The sequence below is a fragment of the Lepus europaeus genome, chromosome 16, assembly GCF_033115175.1.
Source record: "Lepus europaeus isolate LE1 chromosome 16, mLepTim1.pri, whole genome shotgun sequence".
NCBI classification, from domain to species: Eukaryota; Metazoa; Chordata; class Mammalia; order Lagomorpha; family Leporidae; genus Lepus; species Lepus europaeus.
Window position 1 is genome coordinate 45,040,878 of NC_084842.1, and position 18,464 is coordinate 45,059,341.

Below are 18,464 nucleotides of genomic sequence, written 5' to 3' on the forward strand. Positions count from 1 at the left end.
CAAGGGGAGGGGCGGAATCAGGTGAGATCCCAGGTTTTTCACTCCTCTCTCCCAGGAAAGGCTGCCTGGCAGCTCCAGCAAGATGCCCCCTGGCGTTTCACGCGGCCACTTTCTCAACTTGATCAGCCCAGCAACTTTTGTCTTATGATGGGAATTAAATTCGATGCTTTAAAATAAACGGCATCTAACTGAGATGGATGGATGGATGGATGGATGGATGGAATGCTTCTAACCACCCCCCACCCCGCCTCCAGTTCACCTGCAGAGCTAACGTCCAGTGAGATGGTCTTCAGGAACTTGGCCTCCGGGAGGTAGAGTAGATGAGGTGATGAGGGTGGAGTGCCCATGATAGAATGAGTGTCCTTACAAGGAGATGAAGGCAGCAGCGCTCTCCGTGAGAACACGGAGAGAAAGTGATCACCAGGAGGATCCTCACCACGCACCTGAGCATGCTGGACCCTGGTCTCACACGCCCAGCCTCCAGAACTGTGGGAAATGCATATTGGCCGTGTAAGCCATGTCCTTGGTATTCTGCTATAGCAGGCTTAGCTGACAAAGACAACCACCTATCACACCACCACATGTTCCCAGATACACGGACAATGTCACCTCTCTTTCTCAGGAAGAGGCTTGTTACACTCTTCCCATGGTTTTACCCAATCTTTGTGGTCAGGGCCACAGGGAAAGCTCAGTTTACTTTACTGCCCAGGAGCCCTGTGCTGTCTGACCTCACAGGTGTCTTTCTCCAACTGTGCTGAGAAGAAAGGCTATGGGACGACCTGTGTGCTGTGTCTGGACCCACAGACATCCGAAGGACTGAAGGCCATGATCACACTTCAGGTGAGACTCATTGCTGCTTCACACTTGGACCTCACTCTGAAAAGGAGCCTGTGCCGAGGCAGCGACTTCCAGATCAACTTGAATGTCTAGATTCTCTTACTAAATTCTTAACACATCTGAAAGAATATCCATGTAGGTAACATTTACATCACTGGTAAAAACCCCGGGGAAAGACAATAGTCACAAGCTAGAGTTGCTGAGAAGTTTCTGGAAACTCTAATTTGGTTAGAACCAGCTGAATGAAGGACTGATGAGTCCTTGGCTCATGTCAAGAAAAGGAGGGAGAGGTGAGTGCTCCCAGCTGCTCAGGGACATGCTCCACGACTTGGCGTCACAAAAACTGGGGACGCAGGTGGGCTCAGCGCAGCTCTCAAAGACACACCTCCCTGGCCCTTGCGTGTCTGAGAAGACTACCAACGCTAAGGTCTCTGCCAGGTGGCAAGGGTCCTAGGTCTTCCCTGACAAGGTTAGCAGACAAGCCAGGGGCCTCTCTGAGGCATGGCTCCCAGGGGGTCTGCCAAGCAAGGAGGACAAGCCAACTCTGCCGTGCAGAAGAGAAACTCCTTCTGCCTCCCCTGCTCCCTATGGGTAAATACTCATGGAGGTGCGCTCTGGCAAATTTAAGCTTCAGGAAAGACAATCCTTTTCTTCTCCCTTTAATCTGGGTCTGAAGGATTTTGAGCAGGGGCTTATCCGGTTTCCAACAGAGCACATTTCAAATTTTAATACTAGGTCATTCTCGATGAGGTCAAAGAAAGAGAGAAAAATGACTGTCCCTGTGGAAAGATTCCGCCCTTCATTATAGAAGGAGCTGAAGAATGAGAGCAAGGGTCTGCCTTTCAAGGTTTCTGACTGGAACTGAAACGCGACTCAGAGAGCTGTTTAGTTGTGAAGTGAGTGTAGGCAGTAATGAGGATGGAACGAGGTGCCAGTAAAACGGAGTGGATTTGAGAGGATGAAGAGATGTGTTATCACCAAAACCAAACAGATAAAGTAGAACAGGCACATGAGCAATTCAAATGGAAATCAGAAGAAAATATGACGAAGGTGTGGGGATCCAAAATGTAGCATATATATATATATATATATATATATTCCAGGAGAAAGAATGGAGCCAGGAATGTGACCCATGAGGGATTCTTTGAATTCAGAGCAAAATGTTGCACTAGATTTTCGGTAATAGCAATAAAAGTTACACTCAGAATTTCTTAGGAGACATATTTTTTTTTTAAATTTGACAGCAAAAGTACTGTATCTTGGTGAGAAATGAATAAAGAAACACTTGATGAGAAACAATAATCAAGTTGACCTCAAGTCATGCATAAAGCACTAAACAAGACACAGAAGAGAAACATTAACAGCAGTATTTGGAAATGTAGAAATATCTACCTAAACTCTGTGCCAGAAAATTGTACTTCATGTCTTAAATCTCAGGCCTCCAAAGGCTTACAAAATGTAAAATTTTGTAAAATCGGTAAACTTTTATTTGATTCAATATTCTTCCTTAATATAACAACAAATATTTTAAACTTTGTGACCACAGTATCACTAAATTATAGAAAGATTCAAAAGCCAGGGTAGGCAAAAAATTTAATAGAAAATTTAATAGAAAAAAATTTAATAGAAATGACCTGCATCTAGAATGCAAAATTCAGTGTTGTGACAATGTGGGTAAAGCTGAGCCTGCAATGTAGACATCACATTTGGTCACAGGTTCATGTCTGGGATGCTCCACTTCCAATCCAGCTTCCTGTTAATGGCGTGGGAAAAGCACTGGAAGATAGCCCAAGTGCTGGGACCCCTGCTATCCATGTGGGAGGCCTGGAAGATGCTCCTGGCTTTGGCTTGGCCCAGCCCTGGCATTGAGGCCACTTGGGGGGTGAACAATGGATGGAAGATCTCTCTTTATCTGTCTCTCCCTCTCTCTGTCTTTCTAATAAAATTTTTAAAAAATGCAAAATTCTACTAATCAAAAGATGTGGGCTTCAGGGAAATCAGAAAATAGAAGAAAAAACAGAAAACTAAACTTATCTTAGTTGGATAAAAGTGGGTACTGGGGAGATGGTGAGAGAATGAAGCTTAAAAAATACATTTGAAAAAGTCAAAGTAACCTCTACTAGAACTAAAATCAGGAGACAACTTTTCCAAATCACTGCATAATTTAAGAGCGAAGAAAAAAATGATCTGTTTCACAAAAATAGAAAACAAAGAAAATGAAGGAAGTATAAAGCCAAAAAGCATTAAAAAAGACAAAATTCAAACTAAATAGTATGCAACAATAATAGAAATTAATTAAATCTTTGTTAAGAACTAAATGTCCAGATTAGAAACTGAAAAATAAAAGATACACAGGCTGATATATAAAAAGATAAGCAAAGGTATATTTGCAAATGCAAACAAAATGTATTAGAGATTGCAATGTTAATTTTTTATTGTATATGACAAGAAAAACAATTAAGTTGGGCAAAAGAGCACCTTTAAATGAAGGTATTATTGAATTAACCTCTTATTGTCAAGTAACAGCATCAACATATTTGAAACAAAACCTGTTAAAAATATAAGAAATAATTAGAAGAAACTGGTAATAATGGGAAAGCTTATTGTATGTCTCTCGATATTTGACAAAGTAGATGATGGATCAAGGCAAAAATCAAGAAGAGTGGACAAAGAAGACCTGAAAATCACCACTATTACAGGTGTTAGTGTACATCTATTAAACATGTTGCTTATTGATAATACATTGTCTTAAAGAAAACCATAATTCCACAAACTAAGAATTACTTAGTTCATGCTCTCTTATCACAGTGTAGGAAATCAGAAATTAATTTTTAGAAAGTGTGCCGGTGCCGCAGCTCAATAGGCTAATCCTCCGCCTGTGGTGCCAGCACACCAGGTTCTAGTCCCGGTCAGGGTACTGGATTCTGTCCCGGTTGCCCCTCTTCCAGTCCAGCTCTCTGCTGTGGCCAGGGAGTGCTGTGGAGGATGGCCCAAGTGCTTGGGCCCTGCACCCGAATGGGAGACCAGGAGAAGCACCTGGCTCCTGGCTTTGGATCAGCGTGGTGTGCCGGCCATGGCGGCCACTGGAGGGTGAACCAATGGCAAAGGAAGACCTTTGTCTCTGTCTCTCTCTTTCTCACTATCCATTCTGCCTGTCAAAAAAAAAAAAAAAAAAAGCGGAAGGGAAACTACTGATAAATTTCAAATTAACTATTAGAAAAACACACACACACACACACATGCATACACATAATGAATCCTTTCCTGTCCACACAAGGCAAAGGAAATATTAAAACTAGGAATACAGATCTATTGGATGAGAATACTACCCAGTAAAACATAAGGAAGCAATTAAAGTTTGCTTGGAGGGAACATACAACACTGATTGCTTTTAATCTTAAATAGGAAAGAATCAAAATACATGAACTAAACATTCTTCTCAAGCTAATATTGAAGAGTAAAATATAACAAGGAAATAAGCAGCAGACATCACTGGAGATTAAATTAATGCACTGGAAAGCAGAGTAAAGTGATTAATAACTACAGGACTAAAGTCTTTGAAACAAACAAACAAAAAAAAAACAGGGTAAAATAGTCTTCCAGGAAGTCTCATTGAGGACAAAAAGAAATACATCACAAATATATGATGTGGGATATGAGCAAGACAGCAAAGAAATGAAAGGTAACAGAACTTTATATGGAAACATACATGTTAAAAAGATGAACATCAATGAGAAGTAAAATAGGAAATCAGAAAACAGTTTATCAAATCAGAATAGATCACTATCCATGGAAGAAATAGAAACCATTCTCAAAGAATTGCACCCATAAAAGGAGCTGTGCCCACATGTTTTATGGACGAGTTTTTTAAACCTTCAAGGAACACATAATTCTTATGCTATTTAAACTGATACGGATCATAGAAAAAAATGAAAAGTGCTGCAACTGGCTCTATGAGGCTAACATAAACCTGATCACAAAATGTGACAGAAACAGTACACTAGAACAACAGACTCATCTCACATAGAAGTGGAAATGCAAGCCAGAAGTAAAATATTTATTATACCTCAGTACTATAAAAATAGTAATGCCACCTTATCAAGCAATAATAAATGGGCAGGTTAATAGTATGAAATAAAATTTATTGTCGATGAGAAAGATTATACTGACATGTATTTAAAAAGCAGCATTTATTATAGAATAAAATGCATTTTAAATTTGGTCTGTATAGTCTTATTAACTATAGAAAGATATTTCCTTGATATGATGAAGTGTATTAATCTAAAACCAATAGTCAATATCATTCTTTAATGTCAAAAGACTCAAGTAGTATTTCTTAACTTCATTGCTATAACCAGTTTCTCAGGAGATGTTAGCGAGTGATTAAAAGTAAAGTGTATGGTCCAAAAGTAGTACTGGAATAAATGGAATGGAAAAATGAGTCCAGAGATTTCTGGGAAAAACAAATGTACAAGAGTAAATAAGAAAACTTTGACAAAGAATATTCATCCCAAGGACTTAATTCTAAAAGCATTAAAATGTATGATGAAACCACGGTCATTAAGATATTGCGGCACCAATGCTAGAGAAGAGACTGATAAATGGAACATAAGTGGGAGACTCAAAATAGATCCCAGATTATTTTAATACAACAAATGTCTTCCACAAAAGACAAGAAATGATGGATTATTCAATAAATCTTTTGAGATTATCTGGTTAAGCATTTCAGAGTAAATGCAGTTAGTCTCATCAACCACATCCACATGAATTCCAGGTAAGTTACTAGTGATGCTCTGAGAGAGTGAGGAGGAAGCAGGGGTTATCTGGCTGACATTGCGCAAGTTCACACCAAGAATCCTGGAGAAGGCACATTCCATAAAGTCACAAATTAAATTGTTTAACTACACAAAGATGTTATAAAATTTTTTAAAATTTACTTATTTATTTGAAATACAGTTACAGAGGAAGAGAGAGAGAGAGAGAGAGAGAGAGAGAGAGAGAGAGATTTCCATCTACTGGTTCACTCCTCAAATGCCTACAATGGTTGGGGCTGGGCCAAGCTAAAGCCAGGAGCCAGGAACTCCTTCCAGGTCTCCTGGGTGGGTGGCAGGCACCCGAGAACTTGGGCCCTCTTCTGCTACCTTCCCAGGTACACCAGCAGGGAGTTTGATTGGAAGTGGAGCAGCCAGGACAGGATATAGCACATTGGTGTTAGAAGCAGTGACGTAACTCACTACTCTCACAACTCCAGCTCCCAAAATATTATATCTTTATATATTTGTAAAAATCATAAAACAATAAGATGTAAAAAAAGTAATTGCTAAATATATACAAGGATTATAGTATTTTAAAAGATTCCTCTTTATTCCCTCTCTCTGCCTCTCTCTCCCTGCAGTCTACCTTCACCTGTCATTGCTATTCCAAAGAAGATGGATGCCACCCTGGGAAGGAGGAGGAGCACCTCAGTGAGTCAGAAAAGGCAGAGGAAAGACATCTCAGTGTGCTCGGGAAGACCCGAGGAACACCAGGGCAGGAGGAGGTGGAGAGAGGCAGCGGACATTTGTCCTGCGCTTCCCGCGTGGCACGGAAGTTGGAGGCAGCTGAAGATGTCTGACGACGAAGTTGAAGGCAGAGATTCTTTTTTCTGCTGTCCATTTAGGATGTCCAGGAGAAAGCAGTCCTTCCCCTAAGGGCTCCACTACCCGTTAAAAGTAGGAGCCAGCGTAGTGGACAGAGAGCATGGCTAGCTTACCTCCTCTATGCACTGTGAAAGGAACTCAGAGGGTTCTCCATACCCTGAGACTGGGATGGAAATATTACCCAGAATTTGGCTCAAGAGGTTGTCAAGGGTGTTCATGGATGCTGTAGGGACAAGGTGGCCAATGACAACAGAGCAGGTACCACTCAAACCAAGAACCAAGGGCCACAGTTGCTGTAAAGGCTAAGTGTGGCTGCTCATCAGGTGGTCACAATGGTCCATGGGTGAGTGGCTTCAGATCTGTCAGGAGACAACAGCATGGTTAGGGGTGGTGGTGGTGAGTGTTTACCATAGTGGACTGAATTTCTGCTTGGGATGCCCACCTCCTGTATCAGTGTGCCTGGATCGAGGCCCAGCTACTCTACTTATTCAGCTTCTTGCTGGAATGTAGCAGGTGATGGCTCAAGTACTTGTGTCCCTGCCACCCACGTGGGAGACCTGGGTGGAATTCTGGGCTCTTGGCGCAGCACTGGCTGTTGCAAGAATTTGCAGAGTGAACTAGCAGATGGAAGACCCTGTATCTCTCTCTCTCTCCCTCTATCTCTTTCTCACTCTCTCTCTCTCTCTGTGTCTTTATTTCTCCCTCCCCCCAAGTAAAATGAAAATAAATCAATAAAAATGAAAAAAAACAAAGAAAGAAAACAGCATAAAGGATGGGGGTGAGAGTGGTCCAATCACTAGACTAAACCAACCTCCCTAGTGTAGTACACTAAAAAAAAAAAAAAAAAAAAAAAAAAAAAAAAAAAAAGAAAGAAAGAAAAAGCAAATTAAACAACAACAACACAACTAGGGCCCAAATTTTCTACCCCCTTCTGACTTCTTGAGGTTATGCAGTCCCCTTGGTCTGGTCATCACCTTGAAGAACCGTTCTGAGAGGCCAGGTGCTATGATCAGAACGTTTGAGTTCCTTTAAAATGCTGATATTGAAACCCTGATTCTTAACTGGTAGTCTTAGGAGATGAGCTTTAGGAGGAGATTAGGAGACCCAGTGATCTGCCTTGCCTCTCCCACCACGGAAGCACCCAGCCAGAGGTGTCATCTGCGCATTTGTCAGTGGGGCCTCACCTTCACCAGCTACTAGTCTGCCATGGCCTTCATCTTGGACTTCCTAGCCCCCAAGACTGCAAGAAATGTCTCTATTGTTCATAAATTAGCAGCCTGTCTGGACTAAGACTTGAGTTGTCCAAAAGAGGCCGAGTATGTAAAAGTGATGCTTAAATTATTGGATCTGAATGAGTTTACTGGATTTAGCTAAAAGGGTATGTGTGTGTGTGTGTGTGTGTGTGATGTTTTCATAAAAGTCTGTGAGAAAGATCATATCAGTTGTGGGGAAATAAAGAAGTTATGTTTTCTTGGCACATCTGAATACAACTGAGAAGTTGGGCAACCCAGTAATGATGATAGGTAGTGATTAATATCTTCAATGGATAAAATGAGCCTACAGATAAAGGAGGAGTAGAAAAACCACTGTTGAAAATGAGGCCCCAAAATATAGATAGGCAAGTCCACAAAAGAAATAGAAAGGATTAATAAAAACGTGGAAAGAAAGGTTCAAATAGTAAAGATATACAAAATGTAAAAGTGAAAAACCATTATGCACGTTCAAGGTGATAAGCCAAATAGTGGGGCTAAAACACAATAAAATTATTAGACAAACTGCCATTGACAGCTGTCCTCCAACCTACCATAAAACTATGAAGTAACAGAAGAGAGCAATAACTTTGTTATTAAGTGACTTGAAGGTTATCCTGCCTTCAAAGCAATAACTTGCCTGCCTGCAGCCTGACTTGAGTCAGCTATTGTTCAAAGCATTGTTAGAACTCACTGTCAGTGTCTTTGGAGCCTGCAGCACATTCTTCTGCATATGACAATAAATCTTCATTGACAGACTTGTCTGGTGGAAAGAGCCAAAATTAATTTAAAGCCAAATATCGTTATACTATTTGTGATCATAGGCATAGTTTTCTCGTAAATCTAAACTCGGAAGGCAATGACAGAAGAGGCATTCCAGAGCCATGCTGTGGTTCACAGACATAAGTATTTCCAAATGACATGAGCCAAGGCTCATCCTTGGCCTGTGTCTCCCATCTTGTCCTATGGAAAAGTCTCCCAACTCTTCTATCCACAATCTTCCTTCCCACTAAACCTTTGGCAGTTGGAAGTATAAGCTGGACTACATCGTCCCTGCTCCTCAGTCCTTGGATGAAAACAAAACTGTGTAAAGTGACTAGCTGGGCTTGTTTAGTCTGGTCCCCCTGTTTCCAGCTTCATTTGACACCAGTTATCTCTTGGCTTCTCAGCTCTGGCCACAGTGGTTTTCTACAGAATTCTCATGGACATCAGGCTGGCCCTGACAAGAGCCTTTGCACACTTTCCCCTTTGAACCATGAAACTCCTACTCATTCTACTGATCTTGGCTCAGAGGTCAAGCAAGATTTTCTGACCTCTCTTGTTCCGCACTACCCTTATCCATGGTGTAAGTTTTCAAGGCACCATATCTGGGCCTTCATGGCACCGTACACAGTTCTGGGTTGTATTATGTGGTTGTCTGATCCATGTCTATCTCCCTCTGGAGACTGGGAGTCAAGAACGCTGACTGTTTCTACTCAGGACATTGCATAAAGTCCAGCACAAGGGAAGTTCTGCATATAACTGATGGATGAAGGATAAATGTTGCTTGACATGCTTGGGAGGTCAGTAGTCCATGAGAGGACCACGACAATCCCCCAACCCCTCTGCACCTGCTGCTCCCCCATCAAGAGATGAAGTTGTTTTCCTTCCTCTTGAAAGTAGCCTGAACTCATGACTTGCTCTGACCACAGAGTGAAGCAGCTGTGATGTGAGGCCAGATGTAGGCTCAGTTCTTCAAAGGCCTGGCAAGTTCTGCCTTGGCTATCTTGGAAAGAATTGTTATGCTACACAAAAACTGATTTAAGGGGCCAGTGCTGTAGCACAGCGGGTTAAAGCTCTGGGCTGAAGTGCCTGCATCCCATATGGGCGCCAGTTCTGGTCCCGCCTGCTCCTTTTCTGATCCAGCTCTCTGCTATGGCCTAGGAAAGTAGTGGAAGATGGCTCAAGTCCTTGGGCCCCTTCACCCACGTGGGAGACCCGGAAGAAGCTCCTGGCTCCTGGCTTTGGATTGGCACAGCTGCAGCCATTGCGGCCATCTGGGGAGTGAACCAGCAGATGGAAGACCTCCCTCTCTCTGTTTCTACGTCTCTCTGTAACTCTGTCTTTCAAATAAATAAAATAAAACTTAAAAAAGAAAACCACTGATTTAAACCACTGGAGGAAGAGAAGCCATTAGGATTGACAGTCAACTCTGACTGCCAGATGAGCTGGGGGCAAAAGTCCACTGACTTTTGAGTCATAAGATGCTGTTGCTTTAAGATGGTGTGCTGTGCAGTAAAAGTAACTGAAAACCTGGCCTCTCATCTTGCAATAAATTCTAATGGCGCCGGCGCCGTGGCTCAACAGGCTAATCCTCCACCTTGCGGCGCCGGCACACCGGGTTCTAGTCCCGGTTGGGGCACCGATCCTGTCCTGGTTGCCCCTCTTCCAGGCCAGCTCTCTGCTGTGGCCAGGGAGTGCAGTGGAGGATGGCCCAAGTGTTTGGGCTCTGCACCCCATGGGAGACCAGGATAAGCACCTGGCTCCTGCCATCGGATCAGCGCGGTGCGCTGGCCTCAGCGCGCTACCACGGCGGCCATTGGAGGGTGAACCAACAGCAAAGGAAGACCTTTCTCTCTGTCTCTCTCTCTCTCTCACTGTCCACTCTGCCTGTCAAAAATAAAAATAAAAAAATAAAAAAAAATTTAAAAAAAAAGAATTCTAATGGCTATTGGATTCTCCTTACACCATTATCATTAAGAGGTCAACTGTTGCTTTAAAAATCAGGGTCCTGGGGCTGGTGCTGTGGCACAGTAGTCTGAATATTCGATTGCACATGAGCCATGTCACTATGCTATGTTGCCTCCTTTGACTCAGGCAGAATAGCAATGGCTGAAGTCCAACAATAATGCTAGGTTTCATATTGAAATCAGATAACAGTCCCAGAATTCAGACACATAATTATGTGTTCAATCAATGTTGCCTGCTGCATCACTTTCTTTGGATGCTCTCTCTTTCTCAGACCTCCAATGATATCCACCCTTCATGGCAACATCCATATATTGATTGACATATGTCAGTAATGGTCTGTGAATCATGTGAATTCTAGTGATATTAACATTTAGTCTATTTACTCTTGCTAAGTACTGTGCTAGGTAGCTGACCTGAGTAACACTCCCTGTTCTTTTTTTTTTTTTTTGACAGGCAGAGTGGACAGTGAGAGAGAGAGAGAGACAGAGAGAGAGACAAAGGTCTTCCTTTGCCATTGGTTCACCCCACAATGGCCGCCGCGGCCAGTGTGCTGCGGCCGGCGCACTGCGCTGATCCTATGGCAGGAGCCAGGTGCTTCTCCTGGTCTCCCATGGGGTGCAGGGCCCAAGGACTTGGGTCATCCTCCACTGCACTCTCTGGCCACAGCAGAGCTAGCCTGGAAGAGGGGCAACTGGGACAGAATCTGGCGCCCCGACTGGGACTAGAACCCGGTGTGCTGGCGCCTCAGGGTGGAGGATTAGCCTAGTGAGCTGCGGCGCCAGCTAACACTCCCTGTTCTATCACTAAGAAAGCCTGGGTTTAAATTCCAAGCCAATACTATTCCCAGTCAGCACACTGCCTCTGGAGGTAGTGGGATCTGGATGATGGGATGGAATAGGCGAGGGCCATGCACAGGCTTCAGGTAGAAGAGTTTTCCTGGGGGACACAGTTTTCATTTTTCCTTCTCTTCCACATGTTGAAGGCTAACACTTTCATTTTCTTTATCCATCTGCATGCAAAACTTGTTTTGTAAAAGCATTCACTCCAAGGTATGAATGACTGATAACAACCTCAAGTGTGACCTCTTTCTGCTGAGAGGGCTCTGAGTTCCAAGCAACCATTTTGGATGAAGAAAGGAAACAAGACTAGCAAAATTTAGATTTGGGAACAGACGAGTGAGATTCCTATCTGCAGCCACACTCTTCAATCCAGCAGGCACCCAGCCTTGGTGGAGAGGAGCTTGGGAAAAAGGGAAGTATGACGGCGCTTAAGGAGACAGTCTTCTCACAATACGGAAGTGGGGTGGGGGGGGCTGGTGCCGTGGCTCACTTGGCTAATCTTCCGCCTGCGGCGCCGGCATCCCATATGGGCGCTGGTTCTAATCCCGGCTGCTCCTCTTCCAATCCAGCTCTCTTCTGTGGCCCGGGAAAGCAGTAGAAGATGGCCTAGGTGCTTGGCCCCTGTACCTGCATGGGAGACCAAGAAGAGGCACCTGGCTCCTGGCTTTGGATTGGCGCAGTTCCGGCAGTTGTGGCCATTTGGGGAGTGAATCAATGCAAGGAAGACCTTTCTCTCTGTCTCTTCCTCTCACTGTCTGTAGCTCTACCTCTCAAATAAATAAATCAAATCTTTAAAAAATATATAGAAGTGGGATCTTAGGCAATGAGAGAGTCCACTCACCTTAATTTCCTGGGTTGATTCCTATCCTATGTGGGCATTCACCTCAGCCTCGTATATTACACTCATCCCTGCCCTGGCTTCAGTTTCTAATTCCTTTGCTCTTTGATATCTTAAGACAGACTGAAACCCTCTTCTTCCCAAGAGAGCACCTGTCACACTTAGGAGTTTATGTTCCTTGTGTATGATAATAAAATGGCATGCTTATTTTTCTGTTCCCATTTTGCATGAAAAATGTACTTAAGAGTTTTAATAAAAACAAATAACATCTCACTGATGACCAAGCAGAAGTAGTGCCTTCTTTAAGTCATTGTTCAGTCAACAGCAGTACTTCTAGAAGCTTCTGTAATTTTCTCCAGATACAGAAAACCACTATATTTCTTGGCATTGTAATAATGCCACATTGAGGCTTGTATTAATTGTTCAGGCTTGTATTAATTGTTCACAATTTGTCTCCTTAACTAGACTCTCCTGGGCAAGCAACATGCTTTATTCATCGAATTCAAACTCAGTGTTTGATACTTATTTTGTGGTCAGTACATTCTAGGAGGGATAGTTTCTTACTCAGCTGGTGTCAAGAAGAAATTGCAGATCACAGATTGGTGGATGTAGGGATCCTTTGTTCTAGTGAGCAGCCTCCTCGGCCACTGTTAATCAGAATTTTCAGTCTCCCTCTGCCATACCATTTTTATTAGCATTTCAAGGAATCCCAGTGATTCAGAGTGCTCCTGTCTCACCACAACTTGTTCAGATCAACATTACCATCTCCCCCAAAAGCACAGACACAAGAGGAGGCTGTACTTAGACCAGAGTGACCATCTTTCCTCTAGGACACCAGGCCCCAGGCCCGAGGGGCTCATCTCCTGTGTAGCTCCTTCACCATCACAAGTCTCAGACTCTCAGGTCACCTGCCATCCTCGGGCTCCTTTACACCCTAGGCTCTGCATGTTCCCTGATGGCTGGCCCGATCTGTTTCCCTTCACAAACATCCCCTCTTCATCACGTTTCCCAGAACTCAAGAGTCTGTCATCATCATGTCCTGGCATCTCTCAGGCACTAAGCTGTTGGAAAGCGATACACAACCTTCTTGAATGTTCTACTTCAAATTTATGACCATAAGTATCAAATAGACCCTCAAGCCTTCTTGATAACTACTACATTTCCATAATACATTTATTGTCCTGCTCTCAGAGATGAATATTTCACATCCTTTTGCTCTCCAAATGTTCAACATTCTCTAATCCTTCCTCGCTGTTAGCTAACAATCTTGCTTGTTATTTCACTGCAGACATAAAGAATATTCCACGACATCTCTGTCTTCCTTATATCTACTTGTCTCAGTGCTCAGGTACTTAGCCTTCCCTTTCACTTCCCAGCCTCCATTTGTGCACTGAATTCCATCACTGCTCTGGCTAAGCCATCTGTGTTTCTCTCTATCCTATCACTCTCATCAGAACCTAAACATGACGTCACAACCCCCACCGTTGAAAATTTCTTGGTTCCCTCCAGCTACACCCTACTGCCCAGCTCTACTCTAGAGAAGTTTCTCATGAACTGTCTATTCTCCCGTTTCCACCCCTTCAGCTTTGTTCTTTCTAGAAAGCACATAATAAGGCTTTCTTTCCCATCACTCCACTGAAGCCCTCCTCCTATCACAAAGCATCGGGTTATCGGGACACCCAGTGTTGGTTCCCAGTCTTCCTCTTCCTTGATCTAGCAGGTCTATGGAACACACTGGATTACCTTTGCCTTCCTGAAACGTCTTCTTTCAGCCTCAGGGACACCACACTCTCGAATTTCTTCCTTTCTCCCAGGCCACTCCTTCTCAGTCTCTTTTGCTGGTTGGCTCTCTTTCTATACCTTGCTGTATCAGAATGCCTGCAAGGCTCAGTTCTTATCCTTCTTTTCTCCTTAATACCTTCTCTCTTGTAGGTCTTTCCCTTCCTGTGGCTTTAAATATGTTGATGTGTCCCAAGCTTATCCACAGCCCACCCTTCCTCCAAGCTAGAAATTCATAAATCTATTTGGCATCTCCACTTAGATGTCTAGAAGACTTCTCAACATATTATACATGGAATAAATTCTAAATCCCACACCTCCAGCCTTTTCCAGCTGTATCATCCTGGCTCTTCCAATTTCAGTAAGATGCACTACCATTTACCCAGTTAGTTACTCAGCCACCAAACCTAGAAATTATTAATTCTTCTCTTTCTCACATCCTATGTCAAACTTGTCAGTTCTATCTTCGAAATAAGTGCTTAATATTATCACCCTCACCACCGCCACCTGCCCCAACTAAATCCAAAGCATCATGATCTTTCTCCTCTCTGCTTCTTTAACTGGACTCCCTGCTTCCATTTTTGTCCCTCCTAAAGCCCACTCTCCACCCAACAGCCAGAATGACCCTTTAGAATCATGAAGGAGGCTAGCCACTCACCTGCTAAGAACCCTCCAATGGCATCCCAACACAACTAGAATATTAAGTACACTTCACTTTGGCCTACAAGACCTCATATAATTTTGATCCCGTCTTCCTAAGCTGACTTTGAACTTGTCTTCCCCTTTGCTGTCTGTAGCTCAGCCACAACGCCCTCTTTGCTCTTCCTTGAAGAAATCTGGCTCTTTCCTATCTTTGCTGTTCTTTGTGCCTGCAATCTTTTCCTCCCAAACCTTGCAAACCTTGCTCCCCACATCAAATACTGCTCAAACACTACTTCCAGCTAGGACTTTCCTTTCCACCCACCCCATCATGCTTGTCACTCACTGTGCTCTTACTCTGTTGGCTTTTTATATCCTGCCTGTTTGTCCTTGACCTTTCAGGATATATTTACTTGTCTATGTCTATCTCTTCCAAGAGAACGCAAACATCCCCTGGGCAAAAATTTTTCTGCCTTGTCCATTCTAAGTATCTGAAACAGCTGTTCAACGAATACCTGATGCGTGAGCATGCGAATGGAATGAATAAATGTGCCAAGTTCAAAAGACAGTAAAGGGTGGAATGCAGGTAGTAGGTAAGCAGGTAAAAAGTGTTGTTTTGATAAACTCAAAACTGTGATGCACTTCCAGGAGCCCAGTAAGTAATACTGATGGGCAGGCACAACGAAGGCCAGGCGGCAGACTGCTTCCCCAGCAGCACTGTTGGATAGAAATTTCTGCAATGACAGAAATGCTCCACATCTCTGCTGTCCAAAACAGTAGCCACTGGCCAATGCATAGCTATCGAGCGCTTAAAATGTGGCTAATGGGACTGAGGAACTATCTATTAGTGTTGTTTAATTTTAATTCCAATTTAAAATAGCTTTGTGAGACTGGTGGCTATGGTTTTAGGAACTGAAGAATCCCTTCCCCCAACTTGTGAATTCATGATAATAATGCATACCCCATGGAGCTGCTGAGAAGACTAATGAAATAAAAAAGCCCGTTAAAATGTCTGGAACATGGCTGGCACTCAAAAAATAATGGCTGCTATTTATGACACAGGGTTGCGAATTGCGGCACTGTAAGTATATGCCATTTAAATTTGGCTCTAAAGCACCCGAAGCATTTTATTAATTTTTACCACTACTTTTTATTTCTTAGAGTTAGTAAACAGCCAGTGTGTGAGTCTATATTTGATGTCACAAACTAAAAATAGCTAACAACCATTTTGGGATCCCATTGAAGACCTTTCAGAGATAGATGACTATTCCAAGTGTATCAGCCTGTTGATACTTCTACAGAGCTGATTAATTTCGACAACAGCTAATGTAGCATCTGCAAAAATTGGATTGTTAACTTTAGTGTATTATTTTCAAGCAATGTCATCTGCAGCTTCCTGGATGACTTTGGCTAAGGACAACATTTGTTTTATTACTTACTATTAAAGTAAAGGAATAAGTATTTACTTATCAGAAACACTATGATGAATTCTTTAAGGCTTAAATTGGACATGAAAGCATCACCCCCCCACCCCTGCAAGCAGTTCACCATACCATTCTTCATGATAAATTCAGAAAATAGAGTTAACACAGATACAGAGCATAAGCAGACCATTATAACCAACCTTTGTGAATAATCTAATGTAATAATGAAACCACACTTTTGTCCAGAATAAGCATAGTGTTTGTTTTCAGGCCAAGAGAATTTGCATTCTCATTCCCTAGCAGAGTGGAAGCAGCATTCCACAGCGGCCTGAGTTCTTGCTGGAGACTCCTGGAGACTCGAAAGAGGGTGGATGTATTTAAATTAACTACAGGCTTAAAGGCTTTAAGAAAAGTCGAGATTCTCATAAAGGAGACCAATTAATCTGCATCCGTTGGAAGCCACTTTAGAGTAGCTGGAAAGGTGCCCTAGGACCTAATGTAAATGAGACTGCAGGAGAAAGAGAATGAAAATTCACGTTTCCGCCAGGGAGCCTTTGGGAATGCCCTGGGAACTCTGCTCTCTGAAGCGCGGATCCTGCCCCTTCTACCTCGACAGTGAGTCTAGAGTCACCGGGGTGGGGGGCTGGGCCCGGGGCCGGGGGTGGGGTGGGGGGGGTGAAGACCCCTGAATGGTAAGAGGAGCTGCGGGAGGGACTTACCGATGGGCATCACCAGGAAGAAAGGCAGCCAGCAGAGGACGAAGCAGCCGACCACGATGCCCAGCGTTTTGGCCGCTTTCTTCTCCCGGGAAAACTTGAGGAGCCTCACGGAGAAGTGCGTCTTGTTTTTGGCGCTGGCCACCCCGCTGCCTCCGGCGGGAGCATTTTTCCGGTGGATGCGGAGCGTCACTTGCTCCGAGTCGGATTTGTCGGTCTTGAGGCCGGACTTGAGGCCCCGGCTCTCCCTCTTGGCCACCACGTAGACCCTGCAGTACATGGCCAGGATGATGGTCAGAGGCACGTAGAAGGAGCCCAGGGCCGAGAAGAGCACGTAGCCCGGCTCCTCGTTGATCTGGCAGATGGTCTCGTCGTCCGGGGCCGGCTGCCTCCAGCCGAACAGGGGCCCGATGGAGATGACCAGGGAGAAGGCCCAGACGCAGAGCAGAGCCCGGAGGCCTCTGCGCTGGGTGACGATGGTGGGGTAGCGCAGCGGGTAGCTCACGCCGATGTAGCGGTCGATGGAGATCACGCAGAGGCTTATGATGGACGCGGTGCAGCACAGGACGTCCACCGCCGCCCAGATATTGCAGAAGACTCTGCCGAAGGCCCAGTAGCCCAGGATCTCGAAGATGGCGGAGAAAGGCAGCACCGTGGAGGTGAGCAGGAGGTCGGCCACGGCCAGGTTGACGATGTAGTAGTGGGTGACCGAGTGCAGGTGCCGGTGACAAGCCACGGAGAGGATCACCAGGATGTTCCCCAGCACCCCGAAAAGGATGAGGCCCCCCAAGATCACTCCGAGCAGAATGGCTTTGGAAATGTTCACCGGTGCCGGCGGGTGGGTGCAGTTGGAGCTGTCGGAAGCGTTTCCAGAGAGAAACACCATGGTCCCGGCCGGGGCCGGGCGAGCTCCGGCTCTCTCGGGCCACCCTCGCGCGGGGGCGGAGGCGGGAACCAGGGAGTCAGAAGGTCTCGGCGCGGGAGAGCCTTGCCAGCTGTGCCTGGCTGGCGGCGAGAGAGAACGCGCGGGTGGGGAACAATCCGGGCCGGCCCTGGGAACCCTCGGAGGGCCACGCTAAGGTGCCGGCCATTACCGGCGGCATGGCTGGGGCCGCGCGGGGCCGCCCCGAGACTCTCTCCACCTGCTGCGTTCTCCCGGGGGCCCCCGAGCCCCTCCCCACGCGCGGCAGTGCGTGAAGCTCCAGGCGACTCGTTGCCAACACGCAGTCCTAGAACGAGGCGGGTCCGCCTTTCTGCACTGTCTGATTTGCTTCGGTGCCGAGAAGACTGCGCATTGTGCACAAAATGTGGAATTCAAAATTCCAGCGCCAGTCTTCCCACAGGCGAGCACGGATCGGCCGTCGACGCACAAAGGCAGCGGCCGTGGCGCGTGCGCTCGGCTCCCCGTCCGCAGTTACCCACGGCTGGTCCGTCCCTCTGCGGGCTCGCGCTGGCTCCAGCTTTTGGCTCGCGGACCGGGGAACATGGGTGTGCAATCCTTGTCTAGACCCAGGCGGCTCCGGGCGGCCTTTGCCGGTGGCCTCCTGCAAGAGCGCAAAGAGAAAGGCGGATGGTGACCCAGGCGCCCAGGGAGCGTGGTCGCGCAGAGCCGGGCAGGCAGAGGGACCCCAGCCTCGAGATCCGCCAACTCTGCGGCGCACCGGAGGCTTGGAGCAGCCTGGCCGAGGGTTACGCGGGAGGGGATTGCGTGCCGCGCCGGGCGCTGGGAACCCGCCCCCGCGCGCTCCGCCTAGCCGCCTCGGAACCAAGTTC

The 18,464-nt window shown here is 45.4% G+C and overlaps 1 protein-coding gene across 5 annotated transcripts in view; it reads right to left on the reverse strand.

Annotated features, from left to right (window-relative positions):
* Window positions 1-18,331, reverse strand: part of ADRA1A (adrenoceptor alpha 1A) — a 108,646-nt gene extending 90,315 nt beyond the window's left edge. Inside the window, exons 1-2 of one of the 5 annotated variants that reach the window (XM_062212684.1) lie at window positions 16,695-18,331; window positions 3,771-3,989 (exon numbers count right to left, since the gene is read on the reverse strand). In XM_062212684.1, the coding sequence (XP_062068668.1) occupies window positions 3,892-3,989; window positions 16,695-17,577 (981 nt within the window). In that variant the 5' untranslated portion in view covers window positions 17,578-18,331 and the 3' untranslated portion in view covers window positions 3,771-3,891. Of the gene's footprint in view, window positions 1-3,770; window positions 3,990-16,694 lie in introns of those variants that run through there. The other 4 variants (XR_009868169.1, XM_062212682.1, XM_062212683.1 and 1 more) reach the window with 4 other exon arrangements.
* Between the last annotated feature and the right edge of the window lie 133 nt (window positions 18,332-18,464).